Source organism: Macaca mulatta, chromosome 3, assembly GCF_049350105.2.
Source record: "Macaca mulatta isolate MMU2019108-1 chromosome 3, T2T-MMU8v2.0, whole genome shotgun sequence".
Taxonomy (NCBI): Eukaryota; Metazoa; Chordata; class Mammalia; order Primates; family Cercopithecidae; genus Macaca; species Macaca mulatta.
This window is the reverse complement of record NC_133408.1, coordinates 121,639,965-121,650,055: the sequence shown is the minus strand read 5'-3', so window position 1 is coordinate 121,650,055 and position 10,091 is coordinate 121,639,965. Positions and strand designations below refer to the sequence as shown.

At 39.2% G+C, this 10,091-nt stretch overlaps 1 protein-coding gene across 3 annotated transcripts; it reads left to right on the top strand.

Moving 5' to 3' along the window:
• Nucleotides 1–651: 651 nt before the first annotated feature.
• TAC1 (tachykinin precursor 1) lies at nucleotides 652–9,053 on the top strand. Of its 3 annotated transcripts, XM_015134258.3 has the most exons (7): nucleotides 769–877; nucleotides 1,286–1,417; nucleotides 2,399–2,495; nucleotides 2,917–2,961; nucleotides 3,476–3,499; nucleotides 4,966–5,019; nucleotides 8,461–9,053. In XM_015134258.3, exons 2-7 carry the CDS (start codon nucleotides 1,295–1,297, stop codon nucleotides 8,505–8,507), a joined length of 390 nt encoding a protein of 129 aa, XP_014989744.1. In that variant the 5' UTR covers nucleotides 769–877; nucleotides 1,286–1,294; the 3' UTR covers nucleotides 8,508–9,053.
• Nucleotides 9,054–10,091: the final 1,038 nt, after the last annotated feature.

Here is a 10,091-nt window from a genome sequence, read left to right as displayed (position 1 = left end):
CTGCTCCTGGATGTGACAAGGAAGAGGAGTTACCCAGCTTGAAACAAAAGAAATCCTAAGTCTGACACACAATGTCATGTTTAAATTCCCCTTTCTCCAAAATGTAAAATAAATGTGCTTCCATCTTCTAAAATACTATGGGACTAAACAACCTTTTGTAATGCTAAGGAAATGCCAGTATTCTCATTGATTTAGGAGAGGGATGTTCTGGTCATAGAAAGATGCTGTGTCTCAGAAACACTTAAATACTCTTAAGCTAGAAATAGAGGGGAAAAGAATGCCTCCCTGCATCTCCCCTCAACTGAAGTCCTCCTTTCTTAGCCTGATTTCCGATGAAATGTCTGAATGCCTACAGTTACTTGGCCATCCTCAAAAGTGCAACTTATCCTGACGTCTCAAGGGACGAAAAAGTTACCGAAGTCCAAGGAATGAGTCACTTTGCTCAAATTTGATGAGTAATCTCAGGTGTCATGAAACCCAGTTTCAAAGGAGAGGGGAGGGGGCGTCAGATCTGCAGACGGAAGCAGGCCGCTCCCGATTGGATGGCGAGACCTCGATTTTCCTAAAATTGCGTCATTTAGAACCCAATTGGGTCCAGATGTTATGGGCATCGACGAGTTACCGTCTCGGAAACTCTCAATCACGCAAGCGAAAGGAGAGGAGGCGGCTAATTAAATATTGAGCAGAAAGTCGCGTGGGGAGAATGTCACGTGGGTTTGGAGGCTCGAGGAGGCTGGGATAAATACCGCAAGGCACTCAGCAGGCGAAAGAGCGCGCTCGGACCTCCTCCTTCCCGCAGCCACCGAGAGTGCGGAGCGACCAGCGTGCACTCGGAGGAACCAGAGGAACCCAGCACCCCGCGGGACTGTCAGTCGCAGTAAGTACCCGCGCAGTGCCGGCCGCGGCTGCCCGGGTCACTCCACCCCGCATCTGTCCGAGGTGGCCGCGCTGGGCGCGCCGCTGCGGCGAGGGACAGTGGGGAGACTGGCTTCCCAAACGCCAACGCCCCTCTTTGTCTTCCACCTGCAGAGTTTCCTGGTTTGAAGGTGTGGGTTGGTGGGTTAGAGGGCTGAGGGAGTTGGGATTCAGGGAGAAGAGGGTTGGAGAATCTTTGGGACGCGATTCTCTCGCCTAACGGGTGCAGGTGAGACTTTAGTCCTTGTATTTTTGATCTTAGTTCATCCGTTGTGGGGCAGAAAATTCTGTTGCTCTAACTCTTGGATAACCACCCCTAATAGATATATTATTTCTCTCTTTGGTCTCTTCTCCCACTACCCCTTCCCAGAAATTCAACATGAAAATCCTCGTGGCCTTGGCAGTCTTTTTTCTCGTCTCCACTCAGCTGTTTGCAGAAGAAATAGGAGCCAATGACGATCTGAATTACTGGTCCGACTGGTCCGACAGCGACCAGATCAAGGTGAGGCCCCTTCCCAGGACAGCCCGCACCCTTCTTCCTGGGCTCGGGAGCTGTCACCTTCCCACGCAGCAGCACCCTAGTTAACGTGGCAGGCACCGCGACCACGACGAGAGGCAGCGGATGCGTGCGGGAGGATGGAAAGGGGCGCTATTTCCCGGGTTCCTCACGGGATTTTGTGCCCACGATTCAAGTTTCTTCCCGAGGGCTGCACCGTCCAGCCCAGGAACTCCCTGCAGCAGGGATGCCCTCCCGGATGAGCCCGAGATCCCCACAAGATCATAAATCTCGTAAGCTTTCATCCCTCAGGAATGGGGATTTCGGGGGCTCCGGTCCAGCTGCACTGCCCTAGCGTCTGGGCACGGGCAGAGGGCGCCTTGGTCGCGGGCAGCAGCGGGCACACGCGTGAGCTGCAGGGGGATTGGAGGGCCGGAGGCTGGAGGGAAGTTAATTTCCTGCCTTCACGTTTGTTTTGCGGACCTGAGGATGTAGCTTGAAGTTTCCCTTTAGAAACTCGTAGGCTACTGGCGCTGGGGAGCGCGCCTCGGGAAAAGGGTGAAAGTCGTCTATAAAACGTTGTCACCCTTTCCCACCGCAGCCCCAGCCCCAGATCACACACACCTGTGTGCATTTAGGGTGGTGAGGAGTCTACAAAGCCGACACCGAGACAAGACAAAGTCAGGTGGCGGCGCGGCAGATGAGGGAAGGTCCCCGGGCTGGGAGGAAAGAACGGAAAGCGCTCGAGGCTTGAAGACGCCGAGCCAGCTGCTAACTCGCCCTGGCAGGCTTGCGGGGGACGGGACGCGGGTTCGGCGAGGAGGGGCGCAGAGAGGGAGCGCCTCGGGAGGTACCCCGCTCAGCCCGAGCGTGGGGAAGGCTGCCTCCGCCCGCCTCGGGGCCGGAGTACAGCGGGAAGGGCTCGGGTTGCTGGGTGCCTCGCTCCGGTTGCCTTACACGCCCTTTGTCCGTGCTTTTGCCCCCCAGGAGGAACTGCCTGAGCCCTTTGAGCATCTTCTGCAGAGAATCGCCCGGAGACCCAAGCCTCAGCAGTTCTTTGGATTAATGGGCAAACGGGATGCTGGTGAGATGGGCGACCGTCCCTAGGTGTCTTGGGCAGCCCGTCCTGTCTGCTCTCTCCTTCTCGGAGTACCCCAGGGTCTCTCGCTCTGAATAAAGATTTCCACTCCAACAGGGGTGTAACCCAGGCGCGACATTGGCCCACACCGCACTAAGGCGCGCACGGGCCCGCAGGGGGAGGGAAAGATCTGGTTCGCATGCCTCACTGTGTTCGAGTGAAGCGCTCCCTTGACTAAAGATCCAAACTGACAAAGGGAAGACACGGGCCTCCAGGGGTAGTACTGCGGTTGATTCAAGTGCATGTGGAACAGGATTTTGTAGCATTCCCTGACATGAGAGTAGATTTGTCTTGGGATAGAAATATTGTTTCCTTGAATTTATCGCACCGTCAGTGGAACATGTAATGACAATTCGTCTCTTGTCAGATTCCTCAATTGAAAAACAAGTGGCCCTGTTAAAGGCTCTTTATGGTAAAGATTCCTATAAATCTTTATTTTACTATTTTGTAAAGCACATGTAGGAAAGTGAAATAAAATCTTTTATGGGCTGAAATACAAGATCTAGATGATGCCTGTTTAATAAAGAGATGTATTTGCATACTCTCTCTCGATCTCTCTGTCACTCCCTTGCTGTCACTCTCTCGCTGTCACTCTCTCTCTCTTTCTCTCTCTCTCTCAATGGGTGGCCAGTCTTGAAGGTGGGAAATACTACAGTCTTATAGTCAATAAGAGGTCTCAAAAGTCTCATAGTCCTAGGTTTGAATCCCATAGAAGGCACTTAATAAAAATTCCATTTGTTTGTTTAAATATTTAGTTTTTATTATTAATAAGTTGTTTAGCATTTATGGTTCTGCCTTATTCCTCAGGATAATATATAGATAGAAAATGTTACATATTTTGATAATCAAATTATTTTATAAAAGATATAATGTAGCATCTTTAAAAACAAATGTATATGTGTTTGCTAATTTTATCTTTCTTCTAGGACATGGCCAGATCTCTCACAAAAGTAAGTTCAAAATTGTTTTGACATTTATCAAATTTAAATGTAAAATTATATTGAATTTCACTTTATTTATCTTACCTTGTTTTCTGTCATAACCCTAAGGCTTAATATGTTTAATGAAGACAATATAAGAATGGGGGAGATTCGTATTACATCCAGAATATGGTTGTTTAAACCTGTGTTGTTTAGACATATTGTACTTAGCAAAGAGGTGCATTATATTAAAAAAGAAAAAAGAAGTCTTTTAAGCCCCTTAAATTGTTAGTTTTAGATAAGAATTTCAATCCTAGGATTAGAAATCTACCATACACATTTCTTCCCACCCACCCACCCCCTAAGCTTACTTTCACTGTAAACAAACAAACAAACAAACACAAAACCCCCACAAGCATTTATAGACATCTTCTAACTCATTTTAGTATGCTTGGTCCAATAATGATGTCATTTATTAGGGTCATCCAGCAGCCAATTAAATGGAATGAGTGAGTGAATATGAGTAGAGAATCCACACTAAAAATGAAGATGGGTAGAGATGCAGTTTTTTAATCCCCTAATTGAATGGGAAAACTTGATCAGTAAAATATTTCTTAGGGCAGCAAAGATGGCAAAATTGTGGTACGTGAAGGTCATTAGATTTGTTTCTCAGTTAATGGAACCAGAGTTGACAAGAAGTGGCAAGGGTCTATCTTCATCATATTGTTCACTCACGTACCCTGTCGTGAATTTGGTGCATTGGGTGGCAGAGCAGGCCGCGTTAACGTAGCAGCTGTATTCTCAACCATTGAAATAAAAACCAAGAGAAATTCTGTCACTGGCATTAAACTAGTAACCTTTCCGAAGAGTTCATCTTTGAAAAATAAATAAATAGTATTCATATTTACTTTCTAAGGATTTGACTTTGAAGGGAATTATATATAAAAATTCTATGTAATAAAAAATGTACTCTATTCATGTCAAAACTAATACACTTTTCTGAAAGGAGTATCTTTTAATATCCAATAAAGTAAAAACAGTGACCTTTTAGAAGATTATAATCATCAAGGAATCTGATTTTAATTAAGGTCTACTTGCTGAGAAGTACAACTTATTAATAACACCAGGAAATACGCTTGGATATTTCACTCTCACACAAATGTGAAATTGACTTCCTAAAAAATCAAAGCTAGCTCAAATGACAATATTTTATATAAAATATATTTTAGAATCTTACATAATAGATAAAATATAATATGAATAAAGAGTGCTTGCTAATATTAAATATAGAATTGAGAAAAGTACTTTCATTGTATTGTGTTAGTGTAATCTATAAAACTTTTAAGGAATCTTTATTTCTTCAGTCTCACCAAAACTTTAAGTAGAAAGATATTTATTATACAGACATATATTCAGAAGCTTGCTTTGTTCTAGTTATAATAGTTTGTTTCCTCAAAGATATACATATTAAAATACCCCTAAATGTATTTTTCCAGGGCATAAAACAGATTCCTTTGTTGGACTAATGGGCAAAAGAGCTTTAAATTCTGGTATGTATGAAATCATGACTGAAAATAGACAGTATCTCAAATCTATTTCTATTTTTTTCTAAGACACAGTTTTTAAAATATTAAAAAGGAGTAGTAGATACAAAAATGAGTATTATGGTGAAAAAAATTTAATTGTTGTAACCACAAATGGATTTATGGGTAGTTAAGCTAATATTACCACAGTATCTGTCTATTTCTCTCCAATCACCATTCTTACCAGTGTCTGCCCCATTTAATCATTACCCAACCTGAATCTTTGGGTTAGTCCTATATTCTTTCCTGTAGATCTGTTAAATAAGCCTTGTTTAACCTTACTGAACTAAGGGGGAGTGGGGAGTGCAGGGAAGAATGAGGCTAATTTTCACTTATCAAAGTAATTTGAAAGTTTTAAAAGACATTACATCTGGTGATCTTCCAACACAAAAATAAATTCACAAAACAAATTCTTTATACAAATTAATCACTTTTCTGAAGTTGTAGAAATTCAAAATCTAAACATCCTGATGGATGTTGGAGAGGATGTGAGTGACATGGTTTATTCCAGTACTTTCAAAAAGAAACACAATTAAATATCCTTGAGTGTTGTAAATTGGTTCTGGCTATAAACTCCTTAGAGAGAAAGGATGCCACAATTCTCATTTTAATTCTGAACAACTTTTTCATATGATATAAAGGCTGCAGGTTTCCTTCTCTTCAGTTTCCATCTTCTTTGTAAATACCACATATATATATCTGAAAACCATTATTAGTTAACTCATTCATCACACTGATTTCAAGGTAAATAAACCCTATATCATTTTAATAGAAGAGATCACTTTTTGTTAAGACCTTATAGCTCTTACCTCCAGGGCATCTTGGAAAAGCTATTCAAATTCTATTTTGCCTTCAGTGAAAATAGAATTAAAATACTAAATATGTAATTAATTAGAAAGTAATCAGCAGCTGTCTTACCCATTTATAATATTTCTAGTTTCTAGACAATCTATAAGATGTGCTGGCTTAATTCTTAATTGTCTGGATCCTAGGAAAAATAATTATCCTAGTGTTTTTTAATGGAGATTTTTTCTTTATTGTGAAATGGGTACAACAAATAAAACCACTTTCTGTGGGGCAAAAGTTAAAACCCACGATGCAAAAGAAAAGTTAACGCAATCTGGGCTACAGCAGAAGCCAGAGAATATATTCATATAATTGAAAAGTTCTAAGCACTTCATAATTGACCTTTTGATACATAATTTCTAATAAATTTGGAATTTGTAGTTCCTGGTGTTGAAGTCCGCAGGACAAGCTATCCCAGTGTTTTTACTGGGTCCCCATTTTCTATTTAGACACTACCTTTGCATTTTCTCACCAGTCATTTTGGGCTGCCGAAGGGTAAGTGAAGTGTAAGAAATTATCAATGTGCCTTAATGAAAAACTTGTAATTGTTTTATTAATATGTATTATCTTCCCACTTTTGGAAATGAAGTATAAATTTAAACCACAATGGCTTTTATTTGTATCAGTACATACTAGTCCTCACTTAACTGTAGTTTTCTTGATAATCATATTAGTCATCAACTTTCCATTTCCAGAACTGATATAGGTTTCAGAACATGCTTAACGTTACAAATAATGTAGATATTGTACAAGTTAGAACAGATTAAATACTATTAAATGTACTTAAAATAATAACATGATTGTAAGTAGTGATAAATAGAATCACTGTAATGAATCAGGATCAATTTATAACTAAATCTTTGTTCCTCCATTTTAGTTAAGAAAATATAAATAGGTGAAAAATGGGCAAACATGTGATCTGATCCACAGTCAATCAGGGATGTTTTTATATACCTCATTGAGGCAAGGTTATCATAGCTTTAATCTACAGCCATCTGATCTTTACCCACTCATGGTCAGGGACCCCTTTGACAATCTGATAAATCTAGATAGATGCCCTTTCCCAGAGAAAACCTCATCAACTCATGCACTCAAAAATTTATATCAGGCTTCAGAGGGTTCAAAGACCAGGTAAGAAACTCTGCTTCCATGTAAGAGGACATTATGTTCCAGCTAAATCACTGTCTGTCTTTAGTTGGTTTACATTAGCTTTCATCTAATTTCTCTGAGGAACAGAGTCATGTTACCTAAAGCTTGTCAGAGACTGAACTTGGGCTATTCATCCTGTTCCTAATATAATCAAACCAGAATGAGAAATAAACTGTTTCCTACCCTTAAGCCTGTCCAGTGTTGGCTCAGACTATTCTGCCTCACAAGTGCATACTTAATTGATATAAAATATGCAGCTTACTGTTAACCGCACTTAAAGGATAGTTGGGTGTTTAAGACCAGTATTAAAAGCAGGAAATGATAACACTGGTGCCTTTACCTGCCTTCTCTGTCAACAAACCTTCTCACTGAGGAAACTGTTTAGAGTAGCACCTATTATTCCTACAGATCCTTCACAGATCTTTCCGCTGTTTTTGTTTACATTCAGTATTTTATACAGGCCATACTGAATTTCAAAAAGCATAGTAGTTTCACTATACCATATGTCTAAGTCTATAAGGTATTAGTTAAGATGATGAAAAATATCCCAAAATATCTTGATCACAACAGTCTGATTTTTACCCCTTTGCAGTTACAGATCCCTTTGAAATTATATATAATATAATATAACATATAATTTTGGCATTTTTTTGTCCAGATAATAAATGTATTTAAGTTATTTGCTAGCTATATGTTAAATACCTTTGGAAGCAATAATTAACCCTTCACAGACCATTAAGGTGCTAGTGAAAAGTTAAACAGTATGGTATTTAGATGGCTCAACTGACTTACCTACGGTAAATGGGCTGTTTTTAGTCTTGAGGGCAATCCATCACTGGGAGGTATCCACAAGTGAGGAAGAGACCCCCACACAATTAGATGCCCCTTGAGCAGAGATCAGCAAACTTTTCCTGAAAAGAAACAGATTAGAAATATTTTAGGCTTTGTGAGCCATGTAGTCTCTGTTGCAACTACCCAAATCTGTTCTTTTAGGCCAAAGCAGCCATAGACAATATGTAAATGAATGAGTGTGTCTGTATTCCTGTAAACCCATTTATAAGAACAAATGGTTATTTTAGGCATTGTCCTTTCTATAATTCACTGTGGGTATCTGCCACTGCTTGAGAAAGCTGCTGAGAATCAACACTGCAATATATTGTGGAAATATGCTTTGGGGGCACGAAGTATATGATAAATGATGAAAGAAACTGAGTTCTGTGGTCAGATCATTTCCCATCAGGATAGAGACTGAGGCAGGATTGGAAGATATGCAAATTACATTCTTAGAAATACTTCTGTAAGGGAAAATGTCATTAGCAGTTTAGAATAAATTACTATATGCCCTGAACTTTAGTTGTGTAACTCCCTCAGTGAATCCACTTAAAAAACATTTTATCTCCTCTTTGTTTTCAGTGGCTTATGAAAGGAGTGCAATGCAGAATTATGAAAGAAGACGTTAATAAACTACCTGACGTTATTTATTCAGCTTCATTTGTGTCAATGGGCAAGGAAAGGTAAAATAAGACATGCACTATGAGGAATAATTATTTATTTAATAACAGTTGTTTGGGGTTGAAATTTCAAAAAGTGTTTATTTTTCATATTGTGCTAATATGTGTTGTAAACATGTTTTAATTCCAATATGACTCCCTTAAAATAGAAATAAGTGGTTATTTCTCAACAAAGCACAGTGTTCAATGAAATTGTAAAACCTGTCAATGATACAGTCCCTAAAGAAAAAAATCATTGCTTTGAAGCAGTCGTGTCAGCTACTGCGGAAACGGCGGGAAACTCCTGACAGTCTTGTGCTTTTCCTATTTGTTTCCATGGTGAAAATGTACTGAGATTTTGGTATTACACTATATTTGTATCTCTGAAGCATGTTTCATGTTTTGTGACTATATAGAGATGTTTTTAAAAGTTTTAATGTGATTCTAAAGTCTTCATTTCATTGTACGATGTGTTGTGATAGTTAACATTTTAAATAAAAGAAAAAATATCTTGAAGATTTTTGTCACATTCTTTTATTAACATTTGTGTCCAATTAGCAATCTTTCCTTTAATAGGTGAAATATGTTCAAAGCAATTTTGTCTAAAATGCAGTTTCTCTCTCTGTCATGCACTTTTTTTTTTTGCTAAATCATTTGTCATGAGATGATTTATGAAGAACACAACTGCATTTTGGATTCCAAAGAGTAAAGGCTAAGTTCTGGTTTTATATGCTTTTGATTCCTTTTTACAAATAGGATAATAATCTATTTCAAAGATATATTTCACTGATTATTTTCTTGTTGAGTAAAACATCAGCTCACTACCATTTCAGCCCTGCTCAGAGCCCAGGTATAAATGCATCAGTGCCTGAGTCTCACTAGAATAAAGATAGCAAATCAAATTCTCACAAAGATTGTTGGAAGATGATACAGAAAGATGAGGTGTTGATAATAGGGCAACACCCTCACAGCAAAAATAACCCCTTTCCAGCATTTCTAAGAAGTGCCTGTGAATTGCTAATACCTATAACACTCTGTCTGACAGAAGCACATGCATCAGGAATAAATACCGAGCATTGAGAGGGAGGCTTGTGCATTTTGATTGATAAATGTCCTTGGAATCATTTTCTGATTGCACAGAGTATGTGAAGTATTGACCAGCAGAAAAACAATGCAGACAAGCACTGTTCAGTGAAGTAAAAAACATGAATGTAGCCTGGACTGGTGACTGTTGGTGAGCAACCATTTGAAGGAGAGAAGAGCTAAAGCATATTTTAACATTTACGTTTTCAATTAAATATTTTTTTTAAAAAACTCCAACTCATATTCCTTAGTACACAATACATCTAAATATGAAAATTATATAATGGTAAGCAAAATGGAGAAAACCAGAGTCATCCCCTAGAGTCCCACTTCCCAACAGCAATGTTTAACATTCCATTGAATAATAATTATAATAAATAATCATTAGCTAAAATTATATATGTACTTAATCACTCAATGACAGAAATATCATTATTATCATTTTACAGATGGGGTTATGAAGCTTAATGA